Source organism: Nilaparvata lugens, chromosome 11 (genome assembly GCF_014356525.2).
Source record: "Nilaparvata lugens isolate BPH chromosome 11, ASM1435652v1, whole genome shotgun sequence".
In the NCBI taxonomy this organism is placed as follows: domain Eukaryota; kingdom Metazoa; phylum Arthropoda; class Insecta; order Hemiptera; family Delphacidae; genus Nilaparvata; species Nilaparvata lugens.
Window position 1 is genome coordinate 30,894,924 of NC_052514.1, and position 19,836 is coordinate 30,914,759.

General features: G+C 33.7%; 1 protein-coding gene across 1 annotated transcript; it reads right to left on the reverse strand.

The window, feature by feature from the left end:
- Positions 1 to 275: 275 nt before the first annotated feature.
- Positions 276 to 19,621, reverse strand: LOC111049804 (CDK5 regulatory subunit-associated protein 3-like). Its single transcript, XM_039438151.1, has 10 exons — positions 19,512 to 19,621; positions 19,068 to 19,242; positions 17,621 to 17,859; positions 12,021 to 12,300; positions 11,341 to 11,420; positions 10,211 to 10,282; positions 9,120 to 9,290; positions 8,055 to 8,242; positions 1,966 to 2,137; positions 276 to 415 (listed from the first exon to the last, which is right to left on the reverse strand). The coding sequence occupies exons 1-10, from the start codon at positions 19,515 to 19,517 to the stop codon at positions 344 to 346; spliced, it is 1,455 nt and encodes a 484-aa protein (XP_039294085.1). The 5' UTR covers positions 19,518 to 19,621; the 3' UTR covers positions 276 to 343.
- Positions 19,622 to 19,836: the final 215 nt, after the last annotated feature.

Here is a 19,836-nt window from a genome sequence, read left to right on the forward strand (position 1 = left end):
AGTATTTATTACCGTAGAATACAATCATTGTTTTAACCATATTTAGATTGAAAACTGTTATCCATATAACAATATGAAAGTACCAAAGTTTGCTTATATTATATCAATTGATCAGTTATAAATATATAGATAAAAATCAAACTTATTTGAAAGATTTGAATTTATTATCCAAAAACATATTTTGTTTCGATCAATTGCGATTAAAAAATCAATATCGTTGAAGCTACTTTGGGAAAGTAGAAATAAAGAGAAAATATTTCCTAAAAGGTAATAGCGATGGTAAGAACTGACAAAGATTTATAGAAACATCCCATATATTATCCCAATACAATTTAAAATGGCATTATAAAGTTGACACTCCTCCCATCAAGTTTACCGGACGACCCTTGTATTTCTTCGAAATATCTTTCTCAATCTGAAAACGACAAAGACAAGCGGTTACTGACAATTAAAATTTCGTATTCGATGTTAGAATACTGTAAGTGTTTCAGCATATTCATAATATTCGTCTAATAGTGAGAAGATTATGCTCATATCGAATTAAATTTTTTGTTTTTGAATTAATACTGTCGAACCCACAAAAAGATTGTAGCTTCCATCAATTCGCCAACTCCAATATCCTTGACGCCAGGATCATTACTGGAAGCGAACATCTTGCTCATTGCAAGCCCATTTTTGCTAGGCTGGGTATTCTAACTGTAATCAGCCACCTCCTTCTCTGCCTCATGTACGTGAAGAAGAATCAACATAATTTGTTGACTTGGACTGATGAGCATCACGACAACACTAGGCATCGAGAGCTGTTTGAAGTCCCCAGGGTGCGCCTCTAGAGATCGCGGGTATGCTATAGGAGTTCAGCGCTACGCTACTTGAACAGGCTGCCTGCAGGGGTGAAGAAGTTGGACTTCAGCGTGTTCAAGAGAGTTGTGACCGGTTTCCTGAGAAGCAGGGCTTATTACGATGTCCAGGAATATGTAAATGATGACCTGTCTCAAATATTATCAGGCTAAAGTGCCATTATGTTAAAGAGCAAGGCCTCATATGATTTTTTTCGATCTGAACTTGATCACTGCCATCTTGATCAATTTAGTGTTTTTTGTTATTTCTTTTTATTCATGACATGACGCCATCGATGCAGGACCTCCTAAATACTTGCTTTAGGTATTTAGGAGGTCCTGCATCGATCCTACAATTGTGGGGTAATGGATGAAGAAGAAGGTATAAGACAAACTTGGAATTTTGATATGGCTTTATATTTTTAAGCTCTACAATCTAGAAAGATGAATTGTATTGAACATTTCAATTCATACTTTCTGTACCTGAATTTATATTCAAACTGAAGCAAAGCCTGTTTTCTGATTCGGGAGCATATTATATAAGCTCTGATGATCAGAAATAGAATACCATTGGTTCTTATGGGACTGTTCATACATTAGAAGATTAAGGGCAGTTTGCACAGTTAATCAGCTGGTGGCTTGAACTCAAAAATGAACTACATAATAACGAACGAGACTTGATATGGATTTAATCAAGTTTAAAATTAAATTTAGTTTAAACTGTTACTGTGCAAACGGCACTTGAAAAATGTGAGCACTACCTTAGGATAGTCTTTTTCTACCCAACAGAACAGACATTCATTAGAAAGCAATGCTTGATAGGCAACGTTCTGTAATTGGAGCAAAAGAATAATTCCATCGAAAGTAAAACAAACAAAAAATGTCAACTGAGCTAGTCTTCTTGACTTCGCAAGGACTACATGTCTTCACTTGACTTTATTTATTTTACACTAATTCATTTATTTATGAAAACATCGATTTACAGCCAACATATTCTGTGACGTCATATACTTCACAGTAGGATTCATTTTGGTAGTGAATCACAGCTAAAATCTACCAAAATTTGTAAAGGAAATGTTTTCATCAAATACATATTTGAGAAAAATCTGAATTAAGAATAAAAACTCACGTCTTTTTGAAGCTCTTTCGTTTTGTCAATGATCAGTTGCATTTTGGGCGTTAGAAGCCTGGCTTCTTCCACAGCTTGTAGGCCTCTCTCGTGGACTGCCTCTCTGCTGGCTATCGTCTTCTCAACAACATTGTACTTATTCTCCAATTTCAGCAATATTTTGTCCACATGCCTGTAAAAGATTGACAAAAACTTAGTCATTCCATAAATAATAGAGATATCTGTCATTTGAAATGTTTATGTTTTATGGGCAGAAATAAAAAAAAATAACATCTTAGGAATAGGCCTACATAATAAAAGCAATACAAATTTGACAACATGGGAAAATAATATTACAAAATAAAATGAAATGCCAATTGAGTATTTGCATCTCGAGGTACTAGACCTGTTTGAGATGGTGATATAAAAATTAATTACAAAACTAGCGCTAAAAAGTAGTTATACTGAGGCCGACAGTCGCATATGAAGTGACACATATAACATTACACAATCATTTATTTAACATTTATTTTTGGAATGGAAAAGAGATTCAATACCAAGTTGTTAAACTTAGAACTTATATGTAAGAAGTTCAATTCTACATTGACTGAAAAATGCTTTATAATTATAGTAAAATCATTGAGTTGAATATAATCTCAGTTAAGAACAATTTCACTTATATTAAGTAGTACATTGTTCTAGTAAAATTCACACTCGAGCTTTTTTTACACTAGGATACCAGTGGTGTAATGTAATGTGTAACAGAAAAAACTTTATTCTATGCACTGCGAAGATTCTCGGTCATCAGTGTTGTCTCACATCTTGTATCCCTAGTGTAATAAGCGTCATAAGAATCAATGCCAGCGACTCACTCGGACACTTGGCATCTCACTGGTGTCAAAGTGTAATAACTCGATTGGAGTGTAGTATTTTATACTTAGCATAGTTTTGTATTTAAATTGTAGTGTGATCCGTGGTCTAGTGGATAGAGTGCTTACGTAGCTTACGTAATAGCCTAGAGATCCCGGGTTCAAACCCACACATCACCAAAAAATATTGACCAGGTCACTCACGTATTATCGGATGGGCACGTTAAATTGTCGGTCCCGGCTTAAGTATGTTGTAAGGCCGATTGACGGCTGAGGCATGGCTGAATGACGAGAGTGACCTCTTGGAAATCCCGGGGTATACGCTCCTCAGGTCGTATAATAGCCTCAACCAGTGCGATGGTGTGGTCGTATACATCGACTGTGATCTCTCAGTAACTTGCAGAGAGCTTCAGCTGGGCGGTCTGGCCACCTGTCTATCGATAAACTTTGACTGGAAGGGAACACTCTGTGAAGTCCTTGCGGTGTATCGAAGTCCCAACTCCAGCTTACCTCTTTTCTTGAATGCTCTAGATAATTATCTCAAAGAATCAAGGAATGGGGTAATGCAAATACTTGCTGGAGATCTAAACTGCAATATCATGAACGTTGTCCCAGGTTCCATAGAGGAAAAATTCATTGACGTGATGAATGAAGCAGGACTAACAGCATGCATAGACAAGGTGACAAGGCCGGCCAGCAACACTTGCATAGACCATTTTTTTGTTAAATTGCCACTATCATTTAATGCCTCAGCTGCTATTCTCCAAACTGCTGTGTCCGACCATTATGCCATATGTTTGAGTATTCTATCAAATAAGGATGTAAAAACCACAAATAAAGATCAGTATTTCTCAAAGGTAGATTGGACAGGAATCCAAAATGCTCTCTCATTACAGAATTGGGACTCCATCTGTGATGAATCTGATGTGAGTGTTGCAACACTCCTTTTTATAGAAACTCTTCAGAATACAATAAATTAAATACTAGAAGAATTCATGTAAATGCAAGAAATAATAAGTTGAAGCCTTGGATTAGCATAGGCTTAATCCAATCAATCAGGCATAGGGACAAATTAAAAAGAGATTGAATAAACAACCTTTCAATGCTAACCTGAAAAATGAATTCTTACAATACCGAAATAGATTACACTCCCTGATCAAACAAGCTAAATTCATTTATTATAAAAACAAATTAGACGAAGTCTCAAACAATCCCAAGAAGTTTTGGTCAACTGTAAATGAAGTTTCTGGTAGACCTAATAAAAAGCTAGCATTTCCGGTCGATGTTTTCGCGCAGGATGGGCGGACTCAACAGAATGCTACCGATGTTAGCATCAATTTCAATAAGTTTTTCGCCTCAGTGGGGAAGAGCTTGGCCGACTCGCTAACTCCTATGGGTGAGCCAGAAATAAATGATTCCGATCATGCTGTCGAGTCCCTATTTGAATTCCAGCCTGTTACACAAGATGAGCTTAAGAACGTAATTGATAGCATGAGAGGTAATAGCGCCCCAGGCCACGATAGTATACCTGCTAGGGTAATCAAAGAAAACGTCCACATCCTCCTACACCCTATTCAACATTTAGTAAACTTGAGCTTCCAGGCAAGTAAATTTCCAGACATTCTGAAGATTTCAAAAGTAATTCCAATTTATAAATCAGGCACAAAAAATAATTACACCAATTACCGTCCCATTTCACTATTGTCTATAATTTCAAAAATCCTTGAAAGATGCGTAAAGATACAATTAATGCAGTACTTGAACAGACATAACCTTCTATCCACCTCACAATACGGTTTTCAGAAATCAAAAAATTCTTCTGATGCATTATTTGATTTATCTAAATATATTGCAGATAATATAAAAACGAGTAACAAAGTAATTATTACCTATCTTGACCTAGCAAAAGCATTTGATTCAGTCGACAGGGAGAAGCTCTTGACAAAACTGGAGATGATGGGTATCAAACAACCAGCTTTACAGTGGTTCAGGAGCTACCTGAAAGACAGAGTTCAATATGTTCAGATCAATGATAGTTTGAGTGGCCTGGAGCAAGTTGATTACGGGGTTGTGCAGGGGAGTACTCTTGGGCCTATTCTCTTCCTGATATATGTTAATAATCTACCACTGCTGAGCATCAAAAGTAAACTTTTTTTATTTGCTGATGATACGGCTGTGGTCTCAACTGGTAAATTATGGGACGACGCATACAGGAACGCTACAGCTGACTTGTCTAGAATTAAGGCCTGGTTTGACCATAACTCTTTGACTGTCAATATCAGCAAGACCAAGTACATGCCTATAGTAACCCGTAATCAGCAAGATCCAGGACACAAAGACCTGAAACTCCACTCATGTGGGGACTCTACTTCAATTTCCTGCAACTGTGAAAACTTAGAAAGAGTTAATCAATATAAGTACCTTGGGATAACAATTGATAACACCTTAAGTTGGAGTCCGCACATCCAATTGGTGAAGCAGCGACTTAGAAGGCTACTGTATGCCTTTTCCCAATTGAGTCAAGTTTTGACTAAGAAGCAGTGTAAGACAGTTTATTACGCATACGTCCAGTCTATTATACAGTATGGCATACTGGTTTGGGGAGGCCTTCCTGCTACCCTCCTTGAACCGCTTGCGGTGTCGCAGAGACAAATTATCAAAACTGTTTCAAATAAGGAATGCCGATATCCAACAGCACAACTTTTTACAGAATTTACAGTTTTAAATGTAAGGCAATTGTACATTAAATCTTTATTGATCTACCTAAAAACTAATAAACTTAAAATTTTATCAGATATTTTACATACCTATCCTACACGGTATAGAACTAACTTCGGTTTTGCGACGCCGCAGGTGGTTCATGGAGTGGAGCTGAGGACACCTTTTTATTTGGCTCAAATGGTCTATCGTAATTTGCCCGCTGAGATAAGAACTGATATGGATGAATGCAGTGTGGCTGCATTCAAGCGTAAGGTGGAGGGGTGGCTATACCGCCTGGGCTGGGGGTCGTCAGAAAGCCTGCTTCAGTCTGTTTATTGGCACTAAGATCATCTCTATTAATTTGATGCTTTTGACGCTTTTTTTATACATAAATAGATTTTTTTTTTCATTTTTGAGATTATAAATTTTCAAACTTACCTTTCTTCTTTTTATATTTACCACACACTTTATTTAATCGTTTATAGATTTACATAACTTCATTACTATATTCTTTTTAATGGTCACTGGGGAATCGGCTGGTTTCTGTTCCTCGGTAATTTTTTTTTATATATATGAAAAGCTACCATTATTTTTTACAATAAGTATATACAAAATATATTTCACTTGTGCAATCTCAAGACTTTATTCATATTTCAATTCTCAAATCTGTATAAATGTTACTCTTATCAATCTTTTTCTGTTTATGAAATTTTGTCAATGAACAATATAATAGATAATATTTAATTTCAAATTATAATACAAACTATCTTATACTCACCTTCTAGTTAACAAAGCCGGACATTCTATTACCTATATAATATTATGAATAGACTATTGGCTACCCACTGTAACAAGAACCAACCCCCTACACTCAGACGAATAGTCTTGTAGGGGTATTCCAGTAAAACATGCTCTGTAATACAATATATCTGTATTTTGTATGGAATAAAGAATATATTTGAATTTGAAATTATATCTTCAGGCGAGGTGGGACCGACCAAGGCAAGGGACTCCCCACCACCAAAAGCTATACGAATTTACATTAGTGCGATGAGGTTCACTTATAGTAAACTGTTGAAGGAAAAAAACGAAGTAAATTGTTACAACACTAGCACGAATGAGTTTAGTCACAAGATAAGGGTTAGGAAATGAAGAAGACGTATGTTTGGCTGCCTTGTCGGCTCGAGAAATTTAACAGTTCTACAACACTGTGAGTTCTGAATACATAAATCAAAATAAATTACTCTATCCCCCCTAACGCCACTCTTATTTGAACTTGTTACTGAACCATCTAATAGATAATTTGGAAAAAACTTGAAAATGCTTTGAAAGCCAAAACTAGTTGTTCTAAATAAGTTTTTCTGAAAATGTTTTGAAAAACGGGTACTATGAAATTATTTTTTGATTAATTAGATAGAAAACGATTTGTTAACAGTTGTGATACTGTATAAATTGATCCAAACATTAAGAGCCATATGCACCATCTACTTTCAACAATAATCTAGGTTTACATGAAAATATGGTCGTATTTATTATAATGCGTTTCAATCCTGGTTTAAACCAACAGCTGATCAATCTCCGATTTAACTGAGATTGTGCATCCGGCCCTAAAAAAGCAAGGGATGTTAGTATGAATGATTGATTTCATAGCAATTACATAGTAATATGTAATCGTATTACTTACTGGTATTAATCGTGATACCATAGAGGAAAGATAGAATAAGAAGATATCACATAGTATAGGGCGTTTATGTTCCAAATTTAATTGTTAACTCAAGCCGATAATCCTAGTAGTTATTTTTGTAAAACCTTGTGATGCTGGTAGTCTCTCATACTGTGCCGTTCTTACAATCTCACCCGGCAAAAACAGTAATAATAGACAGTAGTCGACAGTGATCGGCTTGAGTTGACAAAAATCGGCTTCTAATTTGGAACGTAAACGACCTATGCCAAGGTATTTTCTTATGCTATCTTTTCTATATGTTAGAACCCATGAGAATTATATTTTTACTATACCGGGAACATAGGCTGATATGAGGAGATCCGCCTTTGGAATGAATTTAACCAGAGCTTGATTAAATCCTGGATTGAGTTGAAATTGATTGAGAAATCGGCTTGGGTTAAAACAATCGGTTTCAAATTTGGAATATAAACAACCTATGCCAGGGGATATCTGCATATATTGAATGAAAAAGACTAAGACATTGTCAAAAAACCACAGATTTATTGATACTTAGAAAGACCGGTTTCGGTTATTACACCATTGTCAATGTCTGATAAACTCTAGTTTACCGGTCTTTCTAAGTATCAATAAATCTGTGGTTTTTTGAAAATTTCTTAGTCTTATTCATTCAATATGAGTAATTACCACAATATCAACTTCTCAACTACACAAAAAATCTGCATATGCTAGCTTTTCACTGAGATAATACTTAATCGGTAATAGGAATATTACCTAGGGGAATTTATAAAATAGAATAAAATTATAGAACCCTTTAAAATTGATAAAATATTAAAAGACAAGAATACTAGTTACGTTACCTAGGGGAATGTTTGATATTATGCAGATCGGTGGTGGTGGGGTCGAGGATGAGCTGTTTGATGACAACAATTGTGTCGAGCATGGAGGCGACATTCTCTGTGGTTTCCTGCAGCTGATTGTTGCTCACCAACATGCTGATCGACTCGCTCTGCATCTCCAGGAGACGCATCTTCGCAAACGATTCCAGCTGCAAAAACCATCAATCAGAATCCAACAAAATCAAACTAAGTCTCATAAAGAATAAACCAATGCTCAATGCTCCAACAAAATCATATGAAATTTCATCCAATGACATCAGTATATGCAGACGATCACTGTAATAACCACTGTAATATTCTGTAGCACAGAACTCCAGATTTATCAATCAGAAAACTATATTGAAGTTCTTGGGCTACAATTAGTATGATAAATACACTTTAGTAAGTGCTAGAAGTATGAAAAAAAACGAAAAGATGTTCTCACAGTAATGCATAATACGAATCAAAATGTGATTTATTCATAAAAGTGATACATTTTATTGTATTTTTCTTTGGGGCTACTTTTAATATAAATCTCAGAACCCTATTGAAATCACTTGATATTAAACCACTTGAAATCAAGGTATGATAGGATTGAGAGAGTTCTTGAATATTCATCTCAGGTAATTCACTTTTAAATTCTTAGGTTATGCTATCAGGTCCCTATACTGTACTATACAGTACCTAAACTGTTCTGTTGCAGAAATAGATCATTTTTCTATTCTGAATAAATATGCCTGAATTGGAAGAAAACAATTAATCGAGGAATGAAGAGAATATATATTTTTACAGGCGGAGTTGATAGAGATCTTTCACTGACTTCTCAACCACTTAACCTTGAAATGATGATTGATAAAAATTATTTATCTACATGCATTTGCCCATGAGAGGTGTCTCCAACTCATCTATTTCAATGTTATATATTGTCTGTATTGTTTTTTAAGAATAAAAAATTTCAATTTTAATTTTTACTTGTACAAATATATGATTTACGCTGTTAACAAGTTAGTTTTCTTGTATGGGACAGAAGCATTGTTTTATATTTACCTCGAGTAATTGATTGATGAACTCGGTGCGGGTTTCAGGGTTGTCGAGCAAAGTCAGTGCCTGCTTGCCTTCAGCCACTCCACTGTCACTGCTCTTGTCATCGCCTCCCCCAATCCCAATATTGCACTCCACCTCTATGCCACTCTCCTCCAGGCTTACTCCATAGTCAATCTGAAATCGTCATCCAATTTATTGACAAAAATCTTCAACTGAGCTCATATATAAGTAATAACACAAACGGTACATTATGAAGTATAAATTATGAATGTTGACAATGGATTAGGAATTTTATGGTTCAGTCAGTGAGTATGGGTGTGATCACATTGAATGCGTATATGTGCAAGTGCAAGTTTAGTTATGCATGACTAAGCGAGCAGATGAGAAATAAAATCAGGGAAGAGCAATAGGAACACTGACACTGACCGCTTGCACTTGCTGGTTGCGTTCAGTGCGAGCAGCTACATGCAAGTCACAACGAGTGTCAATAGCACTTTTCAAATTTTGTTTTTCGGCTCATGCATGATCTGAAGTGCACTTGCACATATACGCATTCAATGTGAACACACCCTAATATTCCATAGTTCAACTCAAATTATTGTCTTGAAACTGTAAAAACAGTACTAAAAAAGGTTGTATTATAATTATTATAAATCTATGATTGTTGTAGTGGCATCCATCCACTGTTAGATCAATTGTTGGAAATGTCTTAATATTTATCAATGGTTTATTGAACTCGAATATACGCATGCTATTCAACAAAATTCAAGAATAACAGTTGCAAGCTAAGATTATCGTTGAATTTATAGTTGATTTCGCAACTATTCATTAGTAATAGTGAACTATATTTTTGTAATGTAATTTATAAATTGGAATAGGGGACAGTTTTGTACTTGAGCCTGTTGCTTCTTTCATAAGTGTTATGGTTGTACTCAATGTGATAAATTGATGAATTTGTTCTCGACAGTGAGAATACGGATCTATTGCTTTAAAGATTAGAGCTTTAAGAATTTCTAGTGAGTGTATTATAGGGAACATGATATATTAAACTGATTAGAATTGGAGGTCTTGAAAAAATGAAATCGGTTACTTACCTCACCATAGTCAATTTCATTTCCCCAATCAATGCCATCACCATCTCCATTTACACTGCCAGCATCATCATCCTGAAAAACATAACAATTGAGATAAGATGAATATGAAAAAAAAACTTTTAAAATCTTGAATATTAAAAGGCTAAAAAACTAGGTACCTACCACTTTATCGATTAGGCCTATAATCTAATCAATAAATTATAAGAAAAAAATGTTAAAGTTATCTTCTCATTCATCTTCAACTGATGAATAAAATTGAATTATGGAACAAGAAAATATAACGCTACTTTTGAACTACGTCGTTAATCGAAATTCGAAAAAAGAGAATCAAGTCTGTTATGATAGTAAGTATTGTAATAAGTTTAGATGTGTTTTTGAATTCAAATTCAACTGTTTAGAATCAAGTCTGTTATGATAGAAATTGTAATGAGTTTAGATGTGTTTTTGAATTTAAATTCAACTGTTTAGAATCAAGTCTGTTACGATAGTAATTATTGTAATGAGTTTAGATGTGTTTTGAATTTAAATTCAACTGCTTAGAATCAAGTCTGTTATGATAGTAATTATTGTAATGATTTTAGATGTGTTTTGAATTTAAATTCAACTGTTTAGAATCAAGTCTGTTATGATAGTAATTATTGTAATGAGTTTAGATGTGTTTTTGAATTTAAATTCAACTGTTTAGAATCAAGTCTGTTATTATAGTAATTGTAGTGAGTTTAGATGTGTTTTTGAATTAAAATTGAACCAATTTGGGTTTACAACAGCTTTGAATTTTACAGCTGTACTTTTGTTGGACTCACTGCTTCTTTTCGAAGAAACTTCGTTTCTTTTTGAATTAAATTGTTCACTGACAATACATGAGTCAGACCAAAATAACAACAAATAAATTTAGTTCACTTATAAGTTCCGCTTACGTTATCTCACATTATCGGTTTATTCGTATATTGGCCGATTCATATTCTATTCATGGATAAGGAATAATGCATAAAACAATGATACAATGCAGGAAGGGTACTCTATCATACAGAATTAATTAAAATTTATCAGTTTTAAACTTGAACAATGAATTTTCAAAAGTTTCAAACAATGAACATTTATTACAAACTTTCTAACACAGTACAACTCACCTCAATCAGAAGTTTTGGCTCAATAATTTGTTTTGGTTTTTCTCCATACAAATATTGATAAGTTGTGGTGTTTCCAGATTCTGAAATGAAATGACTATGAGTTTCAATTTGGACAGCAACTATCAAGAGCAATGCAGTATTTGATTATCAGATCTACAAAATAATAGGTACATATTTAATCAATTAATATAGGAATTATTACGTAGTACCCTTTTTTTAACATTTTTATACAAACACTACTAGTGCTTTCAAGCCAGTTTCAAGTGTACTTTTTTCAAAAGATGAATGAAGTTGATATTTGATTGAATATCTCTTATAAAATTGGGAATTTTGGATGCATCTTCAAAATTGCACAACGACTATTTTCTTAAAACTTCTAAGGTGATTTAAACGCAACAAATAATCTGTTTTCGTATGACGTTTATAAAACCAAACACTTTTTGCACATTAGTCTTCACATAATTTCTCTATTTCTATAGAATAAGAGAAAGAGATATATTATGATCGCAAAGCTTTAGTAAGCATTATCTACAATGAATACATTCAACTGAACTCACAAAGAGGCAGAGAATATTATTTTGAGAGAGTTAGGCTGAAATCTTAATCAAGTTAATGCATTGTACTAAATCTAATACAGTTGAAAAAATAAACTTTAGGAACGGAGAAACTTAGGGACGTACCAATAATATATCTGATGATTTGTACAGTCGAATTCTTATCGAAATTCGGATTGGTGTGGCCTAGTAAAGCTGAATGATATTCGACAACTTTCTTCAAATTTTTCACTTCTTTTGTGATTTTATCGTAGATTTCAGCCAACTGAGCGACTCGGTTGATTAGCTCTTTCTTCATTTTTCGAGGATTGTTTGATTTCACCCCCAACTGCTTCATGAAGGACTCCAAGTCATGTCTTGCCGAATTCTCATGTTTGTTGTAATCGAGTTCCTTCTTGTCACATTCCTGAAACAGCAAAAATTAATAATAATAATTCATTTATTTGATCCATAGATTCATATACATGAATATAAGATCTTGTCAAACATAAATTTACACAGAAAGTACAGTACTGGAGGAAATGAGGAATAGAACAGACTGAAAAGGGTGTAGGAGTATCAAGATTTATAGTACGGTACGTATCAACTCATACACTGTCATTCAGTATTGGGTCAATATAAAGCTGGAGCGGCCGGACTGAGAGGATGGAGACGATTGGCACGGAATAGAGATGATTGGAGGCTTAGGCTTGGGGAGGCCAGGACCCTTGAAGGGTTGTCGCGCCAGTGATGATGATAAAGCTGAATAACCTTCCCAATAATGGATGGATTTCTGTTCAGACTATGCTGAGGCTGTGAAGAATGACTTTAGGAGTGAACAGAACGAGTGGGTCGTGGTTTAGCTTTTGTCCTGCAGGACAATAGAGAATATTATACAATCTTAGTTGGAATTTTATTTATTCTTCAAATAAAACAATAATTACTGAGATTATAATTGGAGAGTCCATTGAATTATACAATATAATATATTTTATATTATTTTATTATGATTCTATGTATAAGCCAGCATAATAAATTTTAATGATACCAAATTTTCTTAAATAACTCAATATTATTCGTTAAAAGTGGTAATTGATTGGAATATTTCTAATCAATGTATTAATTCAAGCCATATAAATTCAAAATTTATAGTTTTGAAAGAATAAGACGTTGATGTTGTCAAAACCACTTCAAGTGTTTTAATTATGGAGAAACACCATAACATCTCATACCATACTATCAAATTATTTTTAGTTTTCATGTTTATTTTGGACTAAAATTTTATAAAAATTGTACACGTGAAATTTTAACCTTATCTTGGATTTTGTCACGTATAAATTTGGAAGAAAAATAGCACAAGGAATATCTTATTATCTTATCTTCCAATCTTATTACATTAGTGTAATTTGCACTGTAAATAAATAAATATTGTAAATTACATAGAAAAGAAATATAACTATCATCTCTCCTATAACACGCACTATACTGAGGTAGTCCACGTTATAAAGTCAGCACTTGATAAACATTGGTGTCGCTATCCTTGTCTGTCAGTAAACAAAGCAGATAGCGCTATCCTTTCCTAGCTCCGCAAAGTTGACAGATTGTTTTTGAATAATTTAGAAATATAATTCATTATTAAATAATTGAAAAATATATTTTCTTGATGAATAAAATTTAATTTTGATTATTATTGTTATCAAGAATGATCAGTTAATATCACATCAAATATACCGGAAACAGATCTCTACTATAGAAGGCATTAGCAACGCAGAGAATCGGCAACACTGTTGTACTATCTTTTCGATTGACATTATAACGTGGACCTCATTATAGTATTAATATCATATACTCATTATTTTTCTTTTATTGCTGATGATGCCTACATGAGGTTTTTTGTTGTGGGTGATGGGTAATGGAAAGTGCGTTGGTGAATTGATGAGATGATCAAACTTCCATCCCAACGGCGTGATTCGAACCCACGATCCAGGCAGCCTTAGCAGATTTTGTAATGCTCCTTACCATTAGACTAGGATAGCGCTATCCTTACGGCCGGCAACCAATTAAACAAAATTGTCAGAGAGATTGAGTGCCGGTTGCACAAAAGCCAATCTTGATTCTTTTCGAAGGTTCTCTTCGAAGAAGCCTTCTCTGATTGGTTCCGTGAAGTTAATCACGATTGAAATTTAACAGACTCCTGTGCAACCGGGCCTAAGTAATTCTCTATTGAATCCTATTTTTCTATATACTGAGTATTATAAAAATGACCTGATAACTTTCTAAACAAATTGCTGAATGTCTACAATTCTATATTTACATCAGGTAGAGTCCCACATAGCTTTAAGTCGTCAATAATTTTTCCCCTTTTCAAGAAGGGTGAGTGCGATGTAGTAGCTAATTTCAGAGGCATTAGTTTTTTATCAACATTTTTCAAAATATTTGCAGGGTTAATTCTTAATAGACTCAACTGCTGGGTGGAGGAAGATAAAATCTTGAACGAGTTTCAGGTTGGCTTTCGTAAGGGGTACTCGACCATTGATAATATATTCGCCCTAACATCCATCATTGGTCTGCGGCTGGCTGAAAAAAGGGGTAATAGTATATTTCGCACCTAGGGCCGAAAATGAGACTTTTCTGGCTCGAAATCGGTTTTCAAGTCCGAGGCCGTAGGCCGAGGACTAGAAAAGATTGAGAGCCGGAAAAACATTTTTGCCATGGTGAGAACGTAATTTTTCGCCACACAGAAAAATAAACAATATATATATGAGAATAATAATTATTCTCATTGTCTATTACAAGCACTTCCGAAAGCAAAAGTGGAAGGTCATAGCTCTAGCAAATCTGAATATCAAGAAATTGTCCAAGTATTTTTATTTTTTATTCTGATTTGTCTAAATAACCTAAAAGATTATGTTCAATTATGTAAGAGGTTGAGTTTATACTTTTTATTCTTCCAAATGACAATAAGATGATATTATTATAAATGTTTTAATTATTGAATGATAAACACAAATAATGAAAAGTTTTTGATCAGCTGGTTTATCACACTTGAAAAAGTTTTTGATCAGCTGTTTATCACACTTGAAAAAGTTTTTGATCAGCTGGTTTATCACACTTGAAAAAGTTTTTGATCAGCTGTTTTAGCACACTTGAAATTCGGCCAATCTGATGTGATCTGAATGTCAATGGAAGTTTAGGTTAGAAGTTCTATCCTTCTATGAAAATCGAATTATTTGAATAGTTTATAATATATATATTATCTGTATCTTATTCATTTAAATAAAATGATAGTATATTATTACAGAATACTTTATTGAATTCTAGAAGCATAAAATGATTCCGTTTATCCACCATGTTCCGTGATAAACGCTTTACTAGGAGGTTTGAGGTTAGATTCTATTATACTCTGAAAATTGAATTTGAATAGTTTATAATATCTCATTTGTATTTCATTCATCCAAATAAAATGATAGTATCTTATTGCAAAAACTTTATTCAATTCTAGAAGCATAAACTGATTCCGTTTCACAAACTATTTTGTAAACACGTTCACATCAAATCAGAATCAGCTGACTTCAAGGTTATTTTACAGCCCTAGGGCCGTAAAAATTTTACCGGCCTGGTCAGAAAACAATCACTTTCGGCCTCCATATGACGCACGTAAACCAGCTCATTACATCCAAGTGGGGCGAAAACTATATTGCTTTTTTGTGGATTACTCTGCCGCGTTCGACTCAATTGATAGGAATGCACTATTTTATAAGCTTAGTCTCTTAGGTCTCTCAACAAGGACATTAAATATTTTGAGGGTATTGAATGAAGCACAACTTCTAGTGTATGGTGTACTGCCATTGGGGGTCTCTCCCAACGTTTTGAAACGAAGTCAGGCTTGAGGCAAGGTTGTTTGTTGAGCCCGTTGCTTTTTTCCCTATTTATGAATGACTTACATGATGAATAATAATAGGTGGTAAGAGGATTAGGGTTTTATTGTATGCCGATGACATAGCTTTGATTTCGGACTCACCAGTGGGACTCCAGTACATGATAAACAATTTAGAGCGTTACTGTGAAAGGTGGAATTTAAGAGTTAATTTAGATAAGTCAAAAGTAATGGTTTTTAGGAACGGGGAAAATGGCTAGGAGCGAGAAATGGACATATAAAAATGAGCAGATAGAGTGTGTCAACAGGTATAAATATCTGGGGGTAGTTCTAACTCCAACCTTGAATTTTGAAGCTCAAGTGAGTGATAAATTAGACAAGGCAAAATTAGCATTGAATGTGGCATGGAAAGGTATTTTAAATAGTAGTAGTGTAGATTTTTCAGCCAAATGTAAGTTGTTCAAAGCTTGTGCAAGGGCGATCTTGTGTTACGGAGCACAGGTGTGGGGTTTTAGACAATATGATAGTGTAGAAAAGTTGCAGCGCCTTTTCATCAAGAAGATTTTTGCACTTCCAATAAATACACCGAATTATATGTTGTTTATTGAAACTCAACTAACACCTCTATTCGAATATTGCCTTAAGACTCCATTACAATTATATTCTAAGAGTTATGAAAATGAAAGATGAAAGGCTCCCTAAATTCCTGGCTCAACAAGTTATTCAAAAGAAATGTTTCTGGTTCAAAGAGTGGAAGAAATTAAGTAATCAAATTGGTATAAATTATGAGTAAGAAGTTAATTGGGATGACTCATTTAAAAGAATAATCACAGGTTTGAACAAGATGCATAGGGAAATTTTTTTGCGGGATGCTCAAGATGGGCGTTTCCACACATGGTACAAAACTCTCAATTTGGAACTGGGTGACAAAAATTATATAAAAAATTATAATTATGAAATGTGGATCATGAGGTGGATACTTAAAGCAAGGGGTGAACTGATCCATTTAAACTACAAGCCATGGGTTGCTGATGGGAATTATGTTTGCTCCATGTGTAATCTGAAAGAAATTGAGGATATTTATCATTTCATAGCTCGATGTCCTTGTTTAAGAGAATGGAGAAGAAAATGGTTTTGGAATTGGGGAGCTATCAAGGGATCATTTCGTTTCTTTTATGAATGGAAGAGATTGGGTAGGGTTGGCCTCCTACTGTAGAGATGCCTGGCGTTATAGGCGATTACTTACACAGGAGTTTAACTGGTAACTTAGTATAATAAATTGAAACTTATTTATTGAATCTGAGTTGGGTAGAAGTATCGTGTTATAATATAATACAATATAGGTTATTCGAATATTCTCAGGAGGACATCATAGGAAGACGAGATGAAAGGGAATATTAATTCTATGTTATGATTTCCCAACTGCTGACAGTTATTATCATAATATAAAAAGTATAGCTTTCTTTTTATAAAATTAATGGATTTTGTTTAGAATGTAGGTTACTATTAAAACTAATTTATGGAATATTCACTTTATTGAATTCAACATTATTGATTTATTTTGTTTCTAAGGTTGTTTTTTCTGTTTTTGTTTCACTATTTAAAAGAACATTCTGCATAGCTTTGATTTATGTAATAATAGTATTATTGGGTTTTACCGACTTTCAGGCTGACGATTGTTTAATCACGCCGTATAAATGTGTGTTTTCTCATTCATTGTATGTTGCAAATTTGAAGATTAAAGCATTATTTCTATTCTATTCTATTCTAATTCTCTATTGAATCCTATTTTTCTATATACTATATATTATATCGTACTCCAATCTTATATTATCTTAAATTTCAATCTTAAAATTTGGTGGTACTGTACCTCTTTTAGACTATTGCACTTGGCTATCTGTTTTTTGAAGTTGGGCACTTCATACTTGACATTTTTGATCAGCTGATTGGCGGCTTCAGCCAAGTAGACGCCATCTTGTTCGTAGAGGCCGATTATCTCGAGCCAGTCCTTCATGCGCTGCGAGCCGTACCGACCGAACATGTTCTTCGTGTCCGCTTCAGTTTCACGTAACAATGCCACTATACGATCGCAGTGGAATTTATTTATGTCTGAAAAAGGAAAAATTAATATAAAATCTATAGTCCGAGAGATATTACTTTCAACATGAAGAGGGGACATCGATTTCTTCTTCGACAGTTCGTAGCATGGACAGAGTAGTGGGGAGGAGTAAGCACATAATTATTGGATGCGGAGACAAAAGTTGGGAGAATGCTGTTAAGTAGTGGGAGTGATTAGTGAAGGAAAGAGCATCGGGCCTCTCTGTCTTCGAAAGAGAGCCATGTAAAAAGTAATATAACTAGGATTATAGTTATATATTGTATTTTTGTTGCATGGATAAGAATTAGAAATGGAATAGATGAGGCGTTCTATGTCTTTTCCAGTTTATTATAACTGCGAAACAATTGATTTAATTTGAGAAATTATGAGTAAGTTGAGTTGTATATTCAAGGATAGTAATTTTCATTTAAGAATAGTCATATTATATTCAAGATTTAATAATAGTTAGAAGCCATAATTCAAGGATATTAGGATAAAAATGAAATTTATTTTCATTTTAGTAAGTATTGATCTAAATGAAAAACTGAACTATGATAAATACAAAAATAATTTTCTTTTACTTTCTCTAGAATACTAACTGAATATTCGTTACTAGTGCACAAACTGAGTTTTGCTGGCAAAGCCAATATTAATTATTATCATTATTGTTTAGTGAAAGCGTTTATAATTTTGATTGTAATGTATAGAACTGAGTTTTGTTTTCATGCTTGTGAATGTTGATTGATTAAATAAGAATTTAATTTGAAACATTTGAGCAATTGATTACAGTAAATCACAAGTGTTTGAAGAATGTCACATTTAAATGTAGAAAGATTAATAGAAATGGTCATACGAGTTAAGTGCTTTCTTTCAGTTACTAACAGAATTTTAGTTGATTCTGTTCTGATCAACTAGAATTTCAAATTATTATGGAAACGTTCATAATAGTGAATTTGTTAATGGGTGAGTTGAGACCAATGAACAAAATATGAAGAAGAAAAATGCTAATAGATTAGGGTATTAAACATAAAATTAAAAAACAGGTACTAATAATAATAAACTGGCTTACAAGTGGAAAAATATGAAAATGCTTGACTTTAGAATGACTTGAAAATTATTCTCTTTAGAACAAAATAGGTAGGTCTTTTATGGTAGGGTACTTGATTAATATGAAAATTTGATAAAAAGTATCTTATATACATTTATCAATTCTACTTACAAGTTCCGGATAAAAGTTTGGTGATTTCAGGGTGACTGGGCATATCTTGTATGGCATTATTGATTTTTTCCCGGATTACCATCGCTTTCTTTTGCCAATCTGCTGAACAATGTCTTCTACTGAGTAGCCATTCATACAACTTGTTTGTATGAATATCGATTGGGATGTCCTGTTCCTGTTTAAAACAAATAATACTTATAGAGATTTGTTGACATAAATTAAAAAATAAGATCAAATATCCTGGTTCCTGGTACAGAATCAAATATTCTTCCTTTTTTGCTTGAGAAGTCCTGGCAGATGTGAACCAACAAGTAACATAATCGATGTAATCTTGATTAAACAGAGTTAATACCTTACTTTATCATGCAATTTAAAACAATTACTGGAAACAATGAGATCGCTATTAGTCTAAATTATAGTAATAAGTTAAGTTAATAATCTTACCAGCATTATTGTTTTGATTTGCCTATCAACTTATTTATTGGCACACATAACCTAACTTCTATCCAACCAGGCAACCAGCTGATACGACACGTCGTGAACCAGTGCCACCTAGAAAGTAATGATTATTTGTCGTTAACTCATCCAGAGCGCGCTGATAACTATGTTTTTATTGAAGCGCCAAGGTTTAAAATTATTTGAATGATCAATACTTTAACCGCCACTAATGTCTCAACAAATAACTTTGAAAATGAATAAATAACTTCATGGGAAAAATTTCAAAACGCTTTCCCACCTTGATATTGGACATTGACGTGCCTTTTTTCAA

Coding starts and splice junctions, on each gene's coding strand:
- LOC111049804 (XM_039438151.1), bottom strand. Junction 17,860..19,067: donor CAAACTTTTATCCGGAACTT/GTAAGTAGAATT, acceptor TTCCTTTTTCAG/ACATAAATAAATTCCACTGC. Junction 9,291..10,210: donor ATGAAATTGACTATGGTGAG/GTAAGTAACCGA, acceptor TGACGATTTCAG/ATTGACTATGGAGTAAGCCT.